Raw genomic sequence first — 21,109 nt, forward strand, 5'->3', positions numbered from 1 at the left:
CCCAATAGAAGCACATGTATATGCAATCTAATGGGTGGTGATGTTTTGGGAGCAATAGAGATTTAATGAAATTGTTGGGACTTACTATGAAATTGTTGGGACTTCCTTTTCTAGGAGTAATGAAATTTTGTTTATTTGTTATTAGGTTAGACAAGAGTCAAGAGTAATCTATAGAGAAGATTAAAAAAGTTGGCCAATGCAATCAGCTATCTATGTTTTCAGATATTGTGAAATTGGGAGTCGTTCATGCTCTGATGGTTTTCATTCCCTCCAAACTTATTACAAAATGAAAAAGGATTAGACTTGAATACAGAAACGACTGGTGGTACATGAAGTGCAAAGTGAGAAGAATATGCTCTTTTATTGACACTGAACAGTTTCATGGCTGCAGAAAACTACTATAAAGGAAACTCAAATATACAAAAAGAATATGATTATAGATTTGCATATGAAAATATACTAGTCCAATATACAAAAGAATAGTAATTATACTTGAATATGAATAAAAACCAGCCCGAACTAGGAAAGAAGAGAACTGAATATTCAGCAGCCTAGGCTATATATGATTTAAATGAATATGAAGGACTGAATATTGCTAGTAATAGAAATAGGTTGATGGGTCTGTTCTATTTGGTGTGTCTCTACAAAGAATAGATCTAGCTTCAGTGACTGAACAAGGCGGCTCAAGATCTTTCTCTTGCAGAGCATTTCCTTGGAATCTCTGCATCTCGGAGGCAAATGTGTCATCCAAAACCTGCACATCAAACCCATTAATTCACACATCAGTCACAGCATTTGATGCAGCAGTCAAATTCCTCACCATTGATTATCATATCTATTACTTACTCCTAGTGCATAGTAAGAACCCTTGTACCAGATTCTGTTCTCTTTTCTGCTCTCAAGAAAATTCAGCACAATCTATCAAAATTGAGAAGCAAAATATTATAATCAGAAGTTGAAAGCACTCAGCAGTATAAAATTAACATGATTTATATAACAGTTTGTAGTCTCAAAATAGGTAAATATGATTATATAACATTAAGTAGTACCTGCCCCATCCTATCCCAGAATCCACGGCAAACTGCTACAAAAATCCGTCCTGAAAAGACGTCATGCAAATTACATATGGAGTCCATTATCTGTGAAGTTAACATTTGCATCCTCTCACGGATCTCAACTTCACCATCTACCTCTTTTGTTTCCTCTAGGATTTTTTTTAGCCTTGTCACTCTGTTTGCGTGTGTCTGAAACAGCCATGAAAGTCCTTATATGCTATTATCCTTAAGAATTATATGATAAAAAAAAAAAGTACACACATGAACACATATCTTTTCCAGAAAAGTTAAGAAAGGTATAAGGTTGAGAAATTTACAAGAACAGTAGACACGAAAGAAATAAAATTGTGGGTATACTGACATTGCTGATGAGCTTCTCCACAGTCGCTTGCATGTAGTTTTTGTACTTTGTTCTCAGCATAACAGTAATGCCGTTCAATTGTTCTCCGAAAACTGATTTCCTATCTCCAATAACAGGAAGATATGACGCCCAAGATTTCAAAACATCTTCAACTCGAACATGTAGAATGTCAAGTATTCTCTTGACTGTATTCAGAAAAATTCCCAACTAGTGTACACAGAAACAAGATCACATATATCGCATTAAGTATAGCATTCTTAAGAGTTTAAGTGTAACTAATAGCTTGAGGTGCTTTATCACCAAAAAAAAAAAACCTAATAGCTTGAGGTGTAAGGTTGAACCACTCACTTGATTGGGAGCATGATAAAGTGAAGTGGACTGTCTTCTTGCAAGTTTCTGCACATGCATTCCAAGCTTCTTTGGGATGCTATCTTTTAAAGGTGTCAGAATCTCACTGTACTGTTTCTCCATTGCTTTTATGACTGCTCTTTCCACATCAGCAATGGCCTAAAAATACCAACAATATCACTTCTTTAGGGGATTCTCGAAGGTGCTAAGTATTAAGCTTTTACAGTCAAAATATTGCCCAATACAAAGTACAAACACACTAATGTTTCTCCATTACTTACATTTTCTAAAATCAGAGAATATTCAGGCCATCGATTGATTACTACTTCGTACTCATTAAGAGTATCTTTGATTTTTTCATACATGTCCTCAACAAATGGTGAGGTAGAATGGTGTGTTGTTACACCAGACCAAGGTGCCTGCAAAAAGTACTTTCTTACCATATCAATGGATTAATAAAGCAGTGTCCCAGTTTAACAATGTGTTACTTGAATTAAGTGGGAGAGTAAAGTTAGAGAGAGAGTGAGAGTACCTTCTCTGCCTTGCAAAGATCAAGCAAATAAAGTCTCTTATCTTGGACCCAGACCATTATGTAGTGATGGAACAGATTCCTTGCGTCTACACCTCCATTCACCTGACTGCGGAGAAAAATAGAACATATGCCAAAATGTTTAAGTTCATCTTTTACATCTGAAAGGTCAACAATAATGACCTCAATGCTATTGCAATTAAGCCAATACTTCTGAATGGGCAATCATTTTTTCAATTAAATACACAATTATTATAGGGAATTGTTATCTGCACAACCCTATTTTGATATTTACACAGACCCAGGTGTCTTTTCTTCTCTAATTCGCTTGTGAGAGTTTTTTGAGAAATGTAATAACCTTTTAACAGCTCCTTAAATACTAAAAGACAAGATGGGTTAGCAAATACATCAAAGTATGGTTGTGCTGATATCATTTCCCTTATTATAGTATGCATATGTAATATTTATTACTGAAATTCTTTAATAACCTGATACTCCATGACTGAAGGTCTCTCTCGAAATCAGCAGTAGCAATCAGCAGTTCGGTTACATGTGGCAAAGGACTAGATGGAGGACAAGCCGCGAGAAAACCTCTGAGTCTGTTGCACAACTCAGTGCTGTAAACTGTGGCAGCTAAGTTTGGCAGGTCTATTGAACTGAAACAAAAGCATATATCAAAAGTTATCGGCAGGAAAACAAGCTATACAACTTACGTAATTTTTTATAATTATAATTCATAAGAGGTTCATGGAGATTTCTTGGCAATACCTGGGAAGTATGTGCTGATTGTGAATCTTAATATCGGCTTGAATCTCATTCCTTATGTTTGTACATAAGGTCTTCATCTTGAGGTATGCCATGCTTGTGGTCATTGGGTCTGTAAGAAAGCCATCATAATTGCTTGACATAAACTCATCAGTATCTACCATCTGCCTCCGGCACCTCTTTTTAGCAGCTGCCTGCAAACAAATGTCAATCAATTTAGGTCTCTCTTTTTCTAGAGAAATTAAATGGTATGCAATTGAAAAGATATATATCAAATATAAATCATGTTTGTCCTACTTACGAGGTTTATGTGGTAAAGGTGAATATAAACTTTAATATCTAGTTATCCTACTCCTCAAAGTTCAAACATTCCCTACAAATCAATCGTAGAATTGTTGCCTCTGCTCACAAAGAGGTTAAGGGAAAGGATATTCCACACTATTGTTACCAGAAAGTTCCAAGTTGGATGGGAAGCTCGCTTCCCAAATTTAAGGGAAGCGCGCTTCCCACACGCTTCGTACTTAGTTCCTCTTAATTAAGAGCACACCTATTTTAGGTGTTTTTTTCCCTAAAAGAGTGTTTTCAACTTTTGATAAGGAGCATATTTAACATGAGTATATGTAAATATTAAAAACTCGTCTTAAGCTTCAAACGAAACTTATGTGAATCTTTTTTCCAAAAAAATTAACATTATATCTACATGTATAAAATATGTTAAACTATAAATTCCTATATGTTGCTCCAACAATAAGGTTGCTCCATTGTGACTTGGTGGTCACGGGTTTGAGTCACGGAAACAGCCTCTCTGCAAAGCAGGGGTAAGGCTGTGTACATCTAGCCCTCCAAAGACCCCGCAATGGCGGGAGCCTCGTGCACTGGGTGGCCCTATAAATTCCTATATGTGAAACTATAAATTCCTTGAAGTTGTAATTCTAATCAGTCATGAAGTCTTCTTTACATTGTATTAGTCTTGAAGTCTTCTTTACCTCTTGTAATCCTTACCTGGTGGTCACGGGTTCGAGTCACCGAAACAGCCTCTCTGCAAAGCAGGGGTAAGGCTGCGTACATCTAGCCCTCCAAAGACCCTGCAATGGCGGGAGCCTCGTGCACTGGGCGGCCCTATAAATTCCTATATGTGAAACTATAAATTCCTTGAAGTTGTAATTCTAATCAGTCATGAAGTCTTCTTTACATTGTATTAGTCTTGAAGTCTTCTTTACCTCTTGTAATCCTTACCTGGTGGTCACGGGTTCGAGTCACGGAAACAGCCTCTCTGCAAAGCAGGGGTAAGGCTGCGTACATCTAGCCCTCCAAAGACCCTGCAATGGCGGGAGCCTCGTGCACTGGGCGGCCCTATAAATTCCTATATGTGAAACTATAAATTCCTTGAAGTTGTAATTCTAATCAGTCATGAAGTCTTCTTTACATTGTATTAGTCTTGAAGTCTTCTTTACCTCTTGTAATCCTTACCTAAGTAACCCATCTTCTCTAACTTGTTATTTTCCTACTCTTTTTATACTGTTCTTATTCGCTTCCACTGAGGCTTATTAAATGCTTCATGTTGACTCTCAATGATGCTTCCCACACGTTTCCTCTTACTTTAGAGCTTCCGCTCCCCGAATCGCTTCTCGCACTCGCTTCCCACTCTTGCAATTATGATTCACACTCTCCTGTTAGTTGTAATGTTTCAAATTGTTTTATAATAATTTTCATTGAAAATTTGCTTCTCAAAAAGATGTTGTAAGAATTTGTCAGTTCGTTTCTCAAGGACCACCAATCTAGCCCCACCATCCAAGATTCACCAAACCTGGACTTGGATGAACCAGACTGAACCTAGTCCACTGAAGCGGTCAGTGGTGCTGGTGGATGTGTTCACATATGCTGGTTTTTAGAAAGCGGTGTGACTCTTGAGGTAGAATGTACCCACGTCCACAAAGGAGTCAATAGAAGACACCTCCCCCCCCCCCCCCCCCCCCCCCCCCCCCCCCCTTCCCCCCGGGCTAAATGAATGTTACCTTGGTGACCATCAAAAGACAAGATAGAGGCTGCTCGAAGGAGAGATGGAAAGGACTAGAATGGACATGTACATGCAATTCTGGCTATAAGAGATCTAGCTAGGATGCAGAGCATTGCAAGCTGCCAAGGGATTGAGCAACATGCCAATTGCACAGAGGACTTGATAAGGAGTGGCTCTGGGTTGTTACCCACCACCATACTTGAGGCAACAGGAGATTAATCAATTCGACTGAATTGAACCTAAAGGGTTCTCTCTCTCAAACAAAAGAGTTGGGTGTACACTCAACAGATCACGTAGACATCCCGTTTTCATTCTTTTTGCATCACAGTACGCATGACATCCTTTTCTCAAATCTGTGTTGGCTTGCATTACAGGATTATTCCCAAGGTTTCTTGTGTTTTATACCACAAAGGGACTTAAGTCTTTTAGAAGATCTTCTTTAGGAGATAAGCAAGTACATTGTCTCTATTTTGGATAATGCAAATGTAGTTGAGACTCATAGATTCGTGGCCTGATCAAATTCTGGAGATAGAGCTGCCTTGAATTGTTCCTATCACGATAAAAATATAAATAAATAAAACAGACCACTTCAATGGCCTTCGATAAATGTGATTTTCCCTAGATACATAGGTTCTATTACATAGTTAACTCAACTGACAAAAATGCAGGACAAACAGATGCACATGTTTAGTGTTATAAACTGATAATGTTTCAAACAAGAATATAGTTAAGAAAGCAAACATATAAAAAAACGACCTGTTCTCTCAGAGGTTGCTCAGAGTGTACACAATAGTAGGTCTTTCATTGTTAATAATGATAGAACTGAATTTCAAGCAACCTTCTAGAAAATATTGAAAGAGATGATCTATAAAAGATGTGTGGCTTTATGGCTGTGTTTTTCATGCATCCATCATGACTTACCCGTAGATAATTTTTCAATGTTATCTGTCCTTCTTGAACAAGTATATCATGGAGAAGAGTGTATACTTGCACAGCAGGAACTAAAGCCGGTGCAGCAGAACCTGACGCTGGGACAAACAAGTCCTCTAAGCCTGTAGGAGAATGTTCATCTAAGGATTTGTAATTCACAAAAACATTTGCCAGGAGATTGTCGACTTGAGTTTCACAATCTAATAATATGCTTCTCTGCAATAGAACAATTTGAGAAACTATGAGATTCTTCAACAGGAGCATGGGAGAACTAAACCAAGATTTGGTATAAAGAAACATGTAGGAGCTTGAATGTACAAACATAAACAAAGGAATATATTTATCCTACAATCAAGAGTTACAAGAAGATTTCCAAAGTGGCATATCAGATTTTAGCTTGTACATTGAAGAAACTGGAAACACTTGCCTCTTGTCTAGTTAGGATTTTTTCACTTCGAGCCTTGACCACGGGCATAAGCAATTCATGTATAAGCTCTAAACAAGCCTTTGTAGGAGTGGCCACATTCATGATATATGAAATATACCTATACAGAATCACCAATAGATAAATCTGGTAAAAAAACTTTTAAATGAAAATAATAAAAAAACTGAATATTTCATCCTATGACAGGGTTCATAACATGCTTATTTAAATCTTAATGTACCTCAGTTTAGTGTATGCATCTGTAACTCCATAGTAATCAGCAAATTCGGTCAACAACCACTTCCACGGTCCATATAAGCGCAAATTCCGCTGATGAAAATGCTGAGCACGAAGAGCAGCCTCCAATACTAAATCATATGCATGAGTCTCAACAACAGGTCCACTCTGTAATAAATATAGATGTAAAGATAAAACATCCAATTTCAGTTTTTTTGGCATATAGGAAGAAATTCTAGGGTTATACACACAAAGAACATGTGATCCAAACCAAGCATATTCAATTAGTCATGGAAGAACTAACACAAGACGTGTGTTACATATGCTAAAAAAAAAAGCTTAAAAAACACAATGCATTTGCAAATCATTTGGCTTGTATATGGACTTCCAGAAATATAGGAAACAAGCTGAACCTTTATAGAGTTGATCTCGCCACAAGTACTGGTACTACTGATGGAGAGTTGAACCTTCCCTACACATTCTTGATCATCATGGAAAATTGGCCACCACCGAACTTTATCACTCTGTAGTTTGAAGAACACGTCAAATAAACGTAAATAGTGAAGAAAGAATCCTAATAAAAAACTATTATTAAAGAGTAGGTGGAAAGATGCATACAGGGTTATCTGTCAAAGACGAAACTTGTATTATAGCTCGACCTTGAATAATCCTATTTGTATCCTGAACTTCTACCAATAGTGCATCCCCTTGACTCTCTGGAAGACTGAAAAAAGATATCTACATTAAATTTTAGTTACCCATGATTGGGCCTTGTCTGCAAACAATAGAAGAAAAATGAAGTGACTCATTGTCGAATCATTGGCTACTTACAAGACATGAGAATCACCAGTTCCTGGTTGCAAGCAAATAACAGAACCTGGCTCTTGTGTCTCTTCAGCAGAACTTTTCAATTGGAAGAAGCATGATAGTGCCTCTGCAAATATGATGGATATTATTAATATTGCTATTCTAAGATAACCTACTATTGAAATATTGCTTATGCCCGAGCAATGCAACCCTCAAACAATGTTATCAAGTATTGGGTTGCAAGGACACAACATCAAAGTACATTTGAGAATAGATAGCGCCAAAAGTATAGTTGAAGAGTTTGATAGTGCAACCTTCTGAATTCGTTCCAAATGAAGTTATCTTTAATGAACTGGCGCCTGTTTTCAGCAGTGCTGAAACATGTCGAACGTACTCCACCCCTGCTTGCATATATAGTGCGCCTCGGTGAGAGTATGTGGTACGGAGTTTTCGTCGTGGAATGATCCGGATTTTTCTCACTGTCATCCAACCATCAATTGTATCAACTAACTTGCAGTCACTAGTCACAACCGTGGCTGATGAGATTTTTAATTTTGAAGATGATTCTGAATCCAAATATAAGGCAGATGCACAGTAAAAGTGAAATCATCTAGATATCATTTGCGTGTGAGTTGTGAAAACCTTTAGTTACATTTTAACCGTTATACAGTTTATGAACCTTGTTATCCAAATACCACATCTATTCAACAATTTCATACCTTCTGATTCAAAAAATAAAAAAATAAAAAATCATACCTTAAAAGGTGGACATGCTGACTATTCAAAAATAGAGGCTACACTGAAAGTTAGATTGCCCAGTTAATCCAAATATTTAGAAATTAAACAGTGAACCATCTGTCTGGCCCTCTATGGCATCTCTTTCTTCACTGATGGAGAGACGGTTCAACCAAGTTTTTAGTCCTTATGGAAGGAAAGTCTGAATATTCTTGTTTTCCCGTTGAGAATTCTGTATTTTTTGGTATTATATCTTAAAAAGTGAAGTTGAGCAGGCTTTAGAGTTTAGAATGCTATGCATGTAGCTTAGAGAAATTGTGTTAGGATCAAACTTTTAAAAATATTCCGTCCCAAAAATTTGAAATTTAGAAGTTCAAAACCTAAATGATGATTCTTACAAAGGCAAACACAATCAGAGATCTCCTGCTAAGGGAATATGAATTGACAAGTTATGAATTGACAAGTTAAAGAAAGTATAGGTCACTATAATAAAGTTGGCTATCTGTCACCTCAATAAACTTTGAAATTTAGAAGTTCAGAATTTAAATGATGATTCTTACAGAGACAAGCACAAACAGATATATCCTGCTAAGGTAAGATGAATTGGCAAGTTAAGAAAGTCTAGGACGTGAGTATAATGAAATTGTTTCATCTGTTTTCCATAACATTTGGAACTGAAAGCCCGTCAAGAAAAGTGCCAACTTCGAACATTTTAAATTAGCCAAACAACATTAAAGTTAAATTAATAATATTCTGAGACTTCTTTTTTCCCACCTGAACTGAGGTAAATTACATCATGAAATGGGAAGAGATGAAATTTGGTTTGTACCATTGGAACCTTACCTTCCACCCTAATATTTCCAACCACTTTCTTTGGCTTCATAGCACAAGTTTCTTCTGCACTGTCCACTGGCCTTCCCTCCTTTGGAATCTGCCCTCGTGGTTGCAACAAGAACTTCTGTAACCTAGACGCAGACAATATATTAGGAGAACACTCACATTCAGATTTTAGAACTGCCACTAAAAAATAATTAGAATTTTACATATCCCATTAAAATCACTGATAGTTAGAGATGAATTATTCTACTAAACAAGAGAGAGTAAAGGCCCAATCATTACATACCCAAAGGCATTGCGCATAACTAAGCATTCGTCCTGGAGAAATTCTGGTGCTTCCATGCACCCTCTTGCCCATGCATGTAGACATAGGCGAAAGCATGCATCATATGCTATGAGAGTCTGCCAAGCATTCTGACCACTGCCATAGCAAATAGACAAGTCAAGGCATGCTTATATTTGCTGGACGGTCATCCCCTACCCCCACCCACCACCGTCCACACACTCACACCAAATGATATCAATGATCAAGAGTTCCATTCTTAATATAATCTACTACAAAATTGATGTGGAGCAGGAAATCAAATTGCCAATCAAGCAACTGGAAATGAAAGATTATAACTGGGAATATCACAGAATAGATGCAATGCCTAAGTAATGGAAAATGCCAATATTTGATGACGTGCTTGAAACTTATTTGAGTAATCAACTGGAAGAAATAAACAATCTATCATTAAGTAGATGGGATAAATAGAAGAAACATGTATTTGAAAAATGAAAGAGATGCATTTTATAAATTATACATAGATATAACTCTGGCAGAGGATAAGGAGGATGAGAAATTTTTACAATGAGGATTGGTGATATCCGTTAAAGACCCTTTTGTCTTTTTCTTTTATGAGATTTGATGGATGACCTTAATCTAAAATACCAAATATCGTCCATTCATGTCCAACCTAATGACCCCAAGTTTTAAAGAAAAATCTTGATTATGAGCATACCTAGTGTTATGACATGTTGGTTGATCTACTGAATTGGTTTGCCAAAAAGGGTGCTGGACGCCTGCTTCTCCAGAAATTGACCTGTACGCAAAATCCATCAGATACCAGAAATATTGTATGGGGACAGCAACAGGAGACGAGTAGTCCCAGGGTAAGGGAGATAAAAGAGAACAAGCACCTTGCACATGTCTCATTGCTTTTCTGTGATTGTGTTCCCTGATCTGATAAGGCTTCCATACTTACATAGCAATCCTTTCTCGCTTTTGATATGTACATCTCATTGCTAGCTTGCTCAATTTTTGAGACAGAGCATGCCTTTTTCACACTGGCTTCTTCCAGCAATTGTGTATCCTCTAGTTCTGACTTAATTTCTTTTCCAAATTCCACAATCGGAGGTGCACTGGGAGTTCCTAACTCTGGCAAATGTTGGGGTGTAGTTTGAGGTGTAGCTTCATCTTTGAGATGATCCTGAGATCAAAGTTGCAAATGTTATGCAAATGGTTATTTCGAATTTTTGATTGCAAGCATGAGCTGCTATTAAAGAAACAAATCTATTTAAGTGAGAAAACTGCATATGTATTCACTAAGATTTAAGACTAAAGCTAATGCACATATATTTTAGCAAGTCATTTATAGCTAGAATGTTTCTGCCCTATATTCACTAGTCTGTAATAATACGAGTGAAGAACTTCGACTCCTACGTGTGCACTGTGTATGTTGAATTGTTCATGAGTCTGGTACTTGTCGCCTGAGATTGAATGAATATCTCCCCTGATACTAAAATCCCCATCTGTAAGTCTTCTACCATTTGTAGGAACTTCGATCCTCAGATCATCCTTTGAAAACCCTCTAATCAAAGAGGACCCATCTCTGCAATTAGATCCATTAACTGACTCCTGCCTGAAATTCGTGCTAGATTTAACTTTAAACAGTTCTTCGTCATAGTCTCGTGTGATTGGCTTCTCAAATAAATCAGAATCACTAGATCCCAATCCTTCCTCCTCACATGTGTCAGAGTAATTGAAATCAGTATCATCTTGAACCGATGCCACGCTTTCAACATCGTCTTCAAAACCAACTACTCTACTGCCAGGCCATGGTAGACCGGAGTATAATTTCAACGGGGGTAAAATTTGGGGTGATCGATAGTTCTTGCTGCTGAACATTGCTGGTTCCGAATCAGAGTCTAGGGTTAACTTCTCTGTCAGAGGAGATCGAGCTCGCTGATCTGCATCTGATCCCTGCAGAAACAGAGAACAAAGGGCCATTTAAATATTGTTTTCCAAATTCAGATGATACATTTTTAGGTTGCCATCTAATTATGGTTTTTCAAATTCAGATGATGAATTTTAGTTTTAAGATTCCTTAAATAAAAAGAAAAGAAATGTGCAAATAATCATGGGAAACACAAAGAAAATCAATGTATCAAAAGACTTCAAATGCTGCAGCAGCGTTTGATCTTTTATGACTTAAGCATTTACATATGACTTGAGCATTTACAGATTGAAACAAATGATAGACCCAAAACAAATACACTAAAAAAGAAAAAAAGAAAAAAAAAACTAAAAAGAACAAATAGACCAGATCCTTCCTGATGATGCATTCTTGAAGAAGGATGAAAATGAAAATACAAATGAACAGAAACTAAAGAAAACAAATATGCAAAGAAGTATAGAAAAGTAGCAACCGATGAAGAAAAAAATATATTTACATTCAGATAAACAAACCCTAAAGATTGATGTCAAGATTAAAGAAGCCGAACAAGAAAATCAAAGAGAAGAAACAGACTTAGGACTTCAAATGCGACAAAATTGAAGCAACCCTAAAGAAAATCAAACAAGAAATAAACAGATGTAAAGCTTCAGATTGTTGGAAAACACAAGATTTTAATGGGGTTGGGTACCTGCTTAATCCAGTTGATTGCACTTTCGTCCAATCCTTCGGTGAACATTTTTCAGAAGGAGAGTAGTGGAGTCAGAAACTTCAGTTATCTTTAATCAAAGAAAGGGTCTGAGAAAAATGAGAGAGAGAGAGAGAGAGAGAGAGAGAGAGAGAGAGAGAGAGAGAGAGACAGAGACAGAGACAGAGAGAGAGAGGGCGAGAGTAACGGCTAGTTTGACACAGGCTTGTTAGATTTTGAATTGTCCCTGGCGATAAAAGGGTCGTAAATATCACTTCCCATTAATAAGGGTCGACAATTCCAAAATTAGCGTGCCACGTAACAACCATTGTAGCCTATTTCTTTAATTAAGAAAGGACGATGATGTTTTCGCCCCTGTATTAGGATTATGCGTCCCACTCTAACGTGATATGACGTAAAAAAGCGATAAAGTCTGCCACCAATTCACGTTAACTTGGGGGCGTATTATCCTGTAGAAGGGGCGAAAATATCATCTTCCTTAAGAAATTGGTTCGCCAATCAATTTCATATTGCTAAATTGGTTTGCTCATCGAATCACGTCAACAACCATACTGGTATTTCCTTGTTATTATTTGAGGAATTTTCCCTCTCTTTTTTTCAGAAAGTTATGTACGGACAACAGATAGGATGATCCAAACCGTCCATGTGATGGGCCATAACGTAAATAGGTTGTGCCCAAAAAATCATTTCTATAGGATGATCCCAATCCTCCGATCTATAGAGGTACTGCTTATTATGGAAACCTATATAGATCGGAGGGCTAGGATCATCCTGTGGAAATGATTTTTGGGGTACAACCTATTTACGTTGTGGCCCATCACATGGACGGTTTGGATCATCCAATACTGTGGTCCGTACAGTACTTTTTGAAAAATACGGGACTATAAAGTCTTACTCCATATAAAATCTCATTTTTTGATTCATATTGCTAAATTGGAGAGAGGAATGCTAAACTGAAGGTCGCCTTTGCAAAAATCACAGGCAAGGCACGTCAGCAAAGTGCATTTAAGATGGGAAATGATATATTTTAATAGAGGAATGATAGATACAAGGGAACCCTTGCATAAAGAGCCGCAAAAGAGCTTGTGATTGGATCCACATCATCAAATGTAACTGATTTTTCTTTTTCAAATGATTTTAAAATGTAACTCAAAAGATAAATATAGAAAGATTAACATTGATTGTAGAATAAGATAAAGATAGAAACATTCTAATTTAATCTGATTTCCACATCTAGCATAGCTGTCTAATGAGTAATGAAGCATATTTCCTTAATCTTTCACCCAAGTAATCCAACGGTAGATCTCAACCAAATCCAATGGTGGGATCTCACATATTCTAACACACTCAGAATCTGATCGACCAATAAGAGATTCGAATAGATCGGAACAAAGACATAGGTGGATATGCTGAAACCCCTACTCAAATATATTTCCAAGTTATTTTTGGGAAAAGATATTAGTATAACCATGTTTTAATAATGGCACAAACTCAGCTTGTCTTTTATTTTTTATTAGCTTGTCAGAGCTTTTTGGGAACCGTAATCATGGTTTTAAATTTCCTCCGAAATCCAAATTTCGGTCAAGACCGAAACCGAAATTGGCGAAACGTACCAAATATTAAATTTTTTATTCCTTTCCGAAATTTCAGCCCAAGAAAACGACATTTCAAGTGTCTTTACAGAATTTCGGCTGAAATTTTGGTTTCGGCTAGGTCCAAAATTTGAAACCATGATTGTAATAACCTTCGACAGTTCTTTAAGTGATGAAAGACAAGATAACTTAGTGCAATTATTAAAACATCGTTGTGCTGATAGCACTTTCCTTATTTTTCTCATTCATATTGCTAAAATGGAGAAAGGAATGCTAAACTGAAGGGCACCCTTGCAAAAATCAGCGGCAAGGGCGGCACCCCAATTTTTTCATATTGGATCTACGTCATTAAATCCAATGGTCAACAGTTAACAGAAAAAATGTCCTCCAAATGGACGGTCAATATCATTCCTTGGTGCATTGGCTGCAGATGGTAATCTACCGGATGGGTGGTTTAGATCATAGACAAGTGGTCCCACATGTACAGAGTGAACGTATTGCACGGAATAAAAACACAGGTCTACGAGCCTGTTGCGTGAGAGCCATTTACAGTAGGAGGAAGAACATGAACGAGTCTGAGACTCATGAGTCTCACCATATCTCCTCGTTCTTCTTACCGGTTCCTCACATACCTTCGTATCTTTGGTCGTTTCAGCAGCTCTTCAAATGCCTCATTTTGGTCCGGTCCGAAAGAAAATCCGATAATGGTGAAAACCCAATATTCAAATGCCATTAGTTTCGATACTAAATTATTCCTTCCAGATATCTATGACCATAATGTAAATATATCGTGCCTCGGCCGTTGTGGGAAAGTTAAAGAAGCGCGAAAACTGTTCGATGAAATGCGTCAGAGAGACATTGTTTCATACACTTCCATGATCACCGTTTATTTAAAAAATGGCGATCTACCAAATGCGGAAAAGCTTTTCCAAGAAATGCCAGAAAGAAATGTTGTTGTTGACTCGGCAATGATCGGCGGTTATGCAAAATCTGGAAGGATCGAGGAAGCAAGGCAGATTTTCGATGAAATGCCGAAGAGAAATGTATTCTCATGGACTAGTTTGATTTCGGGTTATTCAAAAATTGGGCGAATTAATGAAGCACGCCATTTGTTTGATCGAATGCCCGAACGAAACACTGTTTCGTGGACTACGATGGTTTTGGGTTATGCTCGGAATGGGATGATTGCCGATGCGCGTCATCTTTTTGATCGAATGCCAGATAAAAATGTCATTTCTTGGACGGCTATGATTAAAGCTTATGTGGAGGAGGGTCAAACTGAGAGTGCACGTAAGCTGTTTGATGAAATGCCTCAAAGGAATTTGTATTCTTGGAACATAATGATTTCTGCTTATTTAGATGACAATCGAGTGGGGGAAGCTATCAAACTGTTTGAATTAATGCCTCAGAGGAATGTAGTTTCTTGGACAACGATAGTTACTGGTCTGGCTAGAAATGGGTCAATAGAAAACGCACGGAAATTCTTCGATCGGATGCCTGAAAAGGACATCGCGGCATGGAATGCGATGATTACTGCGTATGCAGATGAAGGATATGTGACCGAAGCGAGTGAACTTTTCACTTCAATGCCTAAACGAAACATTGTTACTTGGAATGCCATAATTGATGGCTACACCAAAAATGGGCTCGGATGTAAGGCTCAAATGCAATTAGTCCATATGCTTCGCACGTGCGAGAGACCGAACGAGACTACTTTCACTACTATATTGACAGCATGTGAGATCCTAAAAGAGGTAACACAAGTTCACTCACTTGTTATATTGTTTGGTTTCGACACCAATACGTTGTTAGCAAATGCCTTGGTTACAATGTATTCTAGAGGTGGTGATGTTGGCTCGGCCCAGCTCGCTTTCGAGAAACTTGTGGCTAGGGACATTGTGTCTTGGACTGCTATGATATTAGCGTACTCAAACCATGGGTGTGGTCACCATGCATTGGGATTGTTTGCGCGTATGATAAGGGTTGGAGCCAAGCCGGATAGGATTACCTTTGTGGGTGTCTTGTCGGCTTGTAGCCATGCGGGCCTTGTCGAGAAGGGTAAGAGGGCCTTTGCCTCAATGAGCCGAGCTTATGGCTTGGAGCCAAAGGCCGAGCACTACTCGTGCTTGGTTGACCTCTTGGGTCGAGCCGGGTGTGTCGATGAGGCTAAAAGAGTGGTGAATCAAATGCCATGTGGTGAACGGGATGCAGCCGTTCTGGCGGCGCTGCTTGGCGCATGCAAGTTGCATGGGGATGTTGGTGTGGCGAGCCAAGCAGGGGAGGAGCTGATTAAGCTAGAGCCAAATGGGTCGGGGGGTTATGTGCTTTTGGCCAATGTGTATGCGACACGTGGGAAATGGGATGATGTTGCACGTGTGAGGAAGAAGATGAAGGAAAGGAAGGTGATTAAAGTTCCTGGTTTTAGTCAGATTGAGGTAAAGAATAGAAATCATGTGTTTTTTGTGGGTGATAGGAGACATCCTCAAGTTAAGGAAATATATGAAATGTTAGAAGAGGAGCTTCTACCACAAATGAAGGACATGGGATACTCACAAAGGAATTGACAGTCTTTTCTTCTGTAACTTTCAAAGGAATTTCATACCATACTGTCTTGCTAGGGGCCCATCCCTATCACTAATCTTTTTGTTGATGATGCTATTATTTATACCAATGGGTCCTAAATCCACTTAGATGTTATGATGAGATTTCGAAACTGGGATGAGAAAGCCTTGGGCCAGAGAATCAGCAAAACAAAGAGTTGCTTTATTTGTTCCAGAAAAATCAATTAAACTAGGTAGCAATTAGATGAGAGCACTGTGGTATTTGAATGCAAAACTTGTCCTATATGCCATTTGGGAGCTACTATATTCGAAGGAAGAATGAGGATTGATTTCTTTGACAAGTTGATCAACAAAATTCGGAAAAAACTGATGGGTGCAAGGCTAAACTATTGTCAAGTATGCGTAAGATAATTCTGATCAATTCGGTTCTTTTCTCCATTTCTATGTTCTTGGTATTGGCCATCAACCCTCTCAAGGCAGTTATTGTAGAGATCAATAAAATAATCACCAATTTCTAGTGAGGCAAATCAGAAGAGCGAATTAAACGACATTGGATCGTCTGGGACAACAATTTTTTTTTGTTGTTGTTGAAAAGGTAACGATTTTATTCAATCAAAATGGATTACAGGGCACTTGTCTGGGACAACATTTGCAAACCGCCGTTATGTGAGAGTGGACTTGGTATCAAATGTCTAGAGAACTACTGCAGCGGATTCTGATTAAAAGCATTGCATCGACTTCATAATAGAAATTCGCTGTGGAGCAATGTGTTGAAATCCATGTACCATGAGGAACATTTAAACCCGATTCAAATAGGCACTACCACCACAAAGCACTGAAAGGATATTCTAAAGGCGCGGGAGGATTGATTCCCAAACAGTAGATTGTTGGTACGGCGGGTAACATTGGCCTTTTGAAGTGATAAGCGAATAGTCGAACAGGTGTTTTTAGAACTAGTGAATTTCAAGCGATGGCATCGATCTGAACCATCAGCTAAGAGATATGGTCAGTGAGGAAGGAGAATGGAAGACCATTTTATTCCAATATCAAATTCTAATCCAAGTCTACCAAAATATAATAAATACAAAATGAAGATCAATGAAAACAGAGACGAATTGATTTGGTGTGTGACCAACTCATGATCATTTACAGTGAGAACTGCTTGGGTCCTTGTTCGCGAAACTTTTTTTTTTTTTGAAAATTAACAGTGAATTTTATTATAATGAATCTGGGGACAAGATGTCCCTACAGAGAAATACAACTTGTAGTTCAATAGACATCAGCCTATTGAGAAGGTAGAGATTCTATACTAGTTACATTTGTTCCCGTTAGGAAAGCCCCTGCTTTTGCCAGCTCATCCGCAGAGAAATTTGCCGTTCTCCTGCAATGAACTAAGCGAGGACGAATACTCCTAACAAGGTCTCGAATCTCATCGAGGATAAACTGCAATCTCCACGGCCCACCACCAAGATTGGAGGCCCAGGCTATCATATTTGATGAGTCTCCCTCCGCGATTAGCGGGCCTAAATTATGATTGGCATACCACCGGAGTCCAAATAACAACCTTCTAGCCTCTGCTTCGTTTGCGTCGCAAGTTCCCGCTGATCCAGAGTAGGATACTAAAGTTCTACTGGAGGAATCTCGAATCAATCCCCCAAAACCAGCCGGTCCGGGATTTTGCCTAAAGAACTGCCATCGAAATTGAGTTTTAACCACCCTTCTCCCGGGGCCTCCCATCCCGGAGTGATAGTGACCCAATACTTTCTTTCATGTAACACCTCCTTCCAGTTTCTTAGAGCCATCCCTGTAGAGTACGGGATTTTACCTTTTACCTTTGCCCAGAATATGATTGATAATTTGATTTCCAGCGTCAATTGCTTCCAATGATGAATTTTATCCATGAATATTCTATTGTTCCGTTCCTTCCAGATATTTGTTCCTGCATTACCCATTGAATCCCGAATGATCTAAACATGCTATTCGATATTCTGTTAGTGAACGGGCAATGAATAAAGAGGTGATCGATACTAAAGAGACGGCAGAGTTGGTTCCAAGCTTATGGGAAGGAGCACCCTCCAAGGTGAGCATCCACTCGTGGAAAATAATCAAGAATGTAGTAGCAGTGGATAAGGGGATTAAAGAGGCTTACGTTCATTTGGCATTCAGCTGTATCTGTTGCATCAACCCGCCCGAAAGAAGACGACCTGACTCATCTATTTACTGATATTGAAATATGGCTAAATTGGCATGGGGTGCTTGGTTGACCTTTTGGGTCGAGACAGATGTCTCGACAAAGCTAAGAGAGTGGTGAATCAGATGCCATGCGGCAAATGGGTCAGAGCTGTTTCGGCGGTGCTGCTTGGTTCATGCAAGTTGCCGGGGGATGTTGAGGTGGCGAGTCAAGCAGGGGAGTAGCTGATTGAGCTGGAGCCAAATGGGTCAGGGCGTTATGTGCTGTTGGCCAATGTGTTTGCAGCAAGTGGGAAGTGGGATGAAGTTTAATGTGTGAGGAGGAAGATGGAGAGGGAGGGGTGATTAAAGTTCCTGCCTAAAGCCGCAATTGGCGCATCGTAGGAGATCAGCTAATACAAAAGCCTGCGAACTGGCGAAGGAGAGGACTACTAGGATTGATATGTTAATTGTTTTTAATGTGGATGTAAACATACCTACTGCTGATTAAGGTGGTGTGGTTTTACTTTGGTCCATTGGGGACATCTTGTCCCCCGGTACTTCTCGGTTGTACTTTGGCTATGGATTATTAATAAAATTGTCAACTTAAAAAAAAAAAACTCCTAGTTTTAGTCAAATTGAGGTGGATGGGAGGCGAAGGCGAAGGTTAATATGCGATTCAAACGAGGTGGAGGCGAAGGTACTATTATGGGGGTTAAATGGTATCCTAGTGTGAGACTCGGACCTCTAATCATTGAAGGGGATTTGGCGGTGGTTATAGCTTGGGCATCTAATAAAGTAATTGGTCCATGGAAGCTAGCTAGCATAATTGGGGAAATTTGAGATCTGGTGCTCGTTGTTAACCCAAATCTATGCCACAAAAGGTCTGCAAATGAAGAGGCAGATAAATTGGCAAAGGCGGGGATGGAGAGTGAAGGGGTAGAACTTGCCTGCATGGAAGTTTGCCCATAGAGTTACAATGCATCAGTCGCTGCAGGGTGGATCTCAGGGCTTCTTTGGGTGGCAACAACCATTTTCATGAACTTTTGTCGATAACTCTGTAATTGCTGGCCTGTTTCTTTCTTTCTCTCTTGTAACCTATGGGAGGGTGAAATCGTAGGGAGCCAAGCAGAGAATGATTTTGGGTTCCTGCTCATATGTAAAGGTGGGGTATCTGCTGATGTGAGTATCCGATCATTTTGTAGATGCGGATTGAGAGGGGTGGGTTACAACAATGATGGGTCATGTTACCCTTTAAAAGTTGGGATATGACTGTGATTTGATGCATCTAGATAGGCACCTGCAGTTTATGCGAAAAGCTTGACAGCATTTGGAAGAAGTGCCATAGGAACTCACATCTTCTAAGCTGGAAGAGTGCTTGAATTTGCTGAAGTTATTCAATCTCAAATGAGTCCCAGCAAAACTAAGCAATTGGGTCTAGAGGGATGGGGATCACATTTGTACTTTGCTCATGTTTGGGTCTGTTTGGTTGTGCAGCATAAACTTAGGAGGGTAGTGGAATGAGTAGTCAACAGGGAGGAGACTAGAATTGATTTGCCTCGAACAAAACTCGGAGAATAGTGGTAAGTAGTCTTGTTTGTCAACCTTGTAGAGTAGTTGCAAGGGTATCATTACCGATATATATATATATATATATATATATATATATATATATATATATATATATATATATATGAGAAAATATTTCCTACACACTTGTGTAGGTAAGTTACCTACACACTAGCTTAAAATACAGTGGGGGCCCACATTGTTTGGGTGATCCAAACCATTCATTTGAATGGTCCTCACATAGATAGGGTATCCACAAAAGATCAGATCCATAGGATCATCCCAACCATTCAAACTATGGAGGCAAAAAATGGACTAATTTGTGAAGGTTTATACACGTCCATTTTACCTCCACAAATCGTAGGGTTGAGATGATCCTATGGATCTGATTTTTTGTGGACACCCTATCTATGTGAGGACCATTCAAATGAATTGTTTGGATCACCCAAACAATGTGGGCCCCCAATGTATTTTAAGGTAGTGCGTAGGTAACTTACCTACACAAGTGTGTAGGAAATGTTCTCTCTCTCTCTCTCTCTCTCTATATATATATATATATATATATATATATATATATATATATATATATATATATATATATATATATATATATATATATATATATATATATATACGAGGAAAGTGAAGCTACAACGCCAGCTTAAAATACAATGGGCCCACATTGTTTTGGTGATCCAAACCATTCATTTGATAGGCCCTTACATTGATAGGGTGTGCCCAAAAAATCAGCTAGGTAGGATCATCCCAACCCTTCAAATTGTGGAGGCAAAAATGGACAGATTTGTGAAGGTTTTTACCCGTTCATTTTTGCCTCCACAAATCGTAGGGTTGGGATGATCCTACCTAGCTGATTTTTGGGGCACACCCTATCAATGTGAGGGCCTATCAAATGAATGTTTTGGATCACCAAAACAATGCTCATTGTATTTTAAGCCGGCGGTGTAGCTTCACTTTCCTATATATGAGAAAAGTGTAGCTACACATACGTGTAGCTAACTTAGCTACACCGACGGCTTAAAATATAGTGGGCCCCACATTGATTGGGTGATGCAAACCATTCATTTGATGGGCCCTCACATAGATAGGGTGTGCCCAAAAAATCAGCTCCATAGGATCATCCCAACCCTACGATTTGTGGAGGCAAAAATGGACGCGTAAAAACCTTCACAAATCTGTCCATTTTTGCCTCCACAGTTTGAAGGGTGGGGATGATCCTATGGAGCTGATTTT

At 38.7% G+C, this 21,109-nt stretch overlaps 2 protein-coding genes across 3 annotated transcripts; one reads left to right on the top strand and one right to left on the bottom strand.

The window, feature by feature from the left end:
- Nucleotides 1-418: 418 nt before the first annotated feature.
- On the bottom strand, nucleotides 419-12,122 carry LOC143856281 (portal protein). Of its 2 annotated transcripts, none has more exons than XM_077366462.1 (22): nucleotides 11,950-12,122; nucleotides 10,748-11,287; nucleotides 10,225-10,514; nucleotides 10,047-10,127; nucleotides 9,332-9,466; nucleotides 9,052-9,173; nucleotides 7,788-7,952; nucleotides 7,498-7,600; nucleotides 7,285-7,390; nucleotides 7,080-7,190; nucleotides 6,671-6,834; nucleotides 6,433-6,550; nucleotides 5,997-6,221; nucleotides 3,062-3,252; nucleotides 2,782-2,949; nucleotides 2,297-2,402; nucleotides 2,046-2,183; nucleotides 1,765-1,923; nucleotides 1,417-1,623; nucleotides 1,050-1,244; nucleotides 847-918; nucleotides 419-754 (listed from the first exon to the last, which is right to left on the bottom strand). In XM_077366462.1, the coding sequence occupies exons 1-22, from the start codon at nucleotides 11,995-11,997 to the stop codon at nucleotides 596-598; spliced, it is 3,603 nt and encodes a 1,200-aa protein (XP_077222577.1). In that variant the 5' UTR covers nucleotides 11,998-12,122; the 3' UTR covers nucleotides 419-595. The 2 variants fall into 2 exon arrangements, with proteins under 2 accessions (XP_077222577.1, XP_077222576.1); XM_077366461.1 differs by having other exon boundaries at nucleotides 2,046-2,195.
- A 1,962-nt stretch (nucleotides 12,123-14,084) lies between these two features.
- Nucleotides 14,085-18,956, top strand: LOC143856539 (uncharacterized). Its single transcript, XM_077366791.1, has one exon. The coding sequence runs from the start codon at nucleotides 14,144-14,146 to the stop codon at nucleotides 16,121-16,123; it is 1,980 nt and encodes a 659-aa protein (XP_077222906.1). The 5' UTR covers nucleotides 14,085-14,143; the 3' UTR covers nucleotides 16,124-18,956.
- The last annotated feature ends 2,153 nt before the right edge of the window (nucleotides 18,957-21,109 follow it).

The sequence above is a fragment of the Tasmannia lanceolata genome, unplaced genomic scaffold (assembly GCF_043159265.1).
Source record: "Tasmannia lanceolata isolate RefF3 unplaced genomic scaffold, GAP_Taslan_0.1 ptg000023l, whole genome shotgun sequence".
Taxonomy (NCBI): Eukaryota; Viridiplantae; Streptophyta; class Magnoliopsida; order Canellales; family Winteraceae; genus Tasmannia; species Tasmannia lanceolata.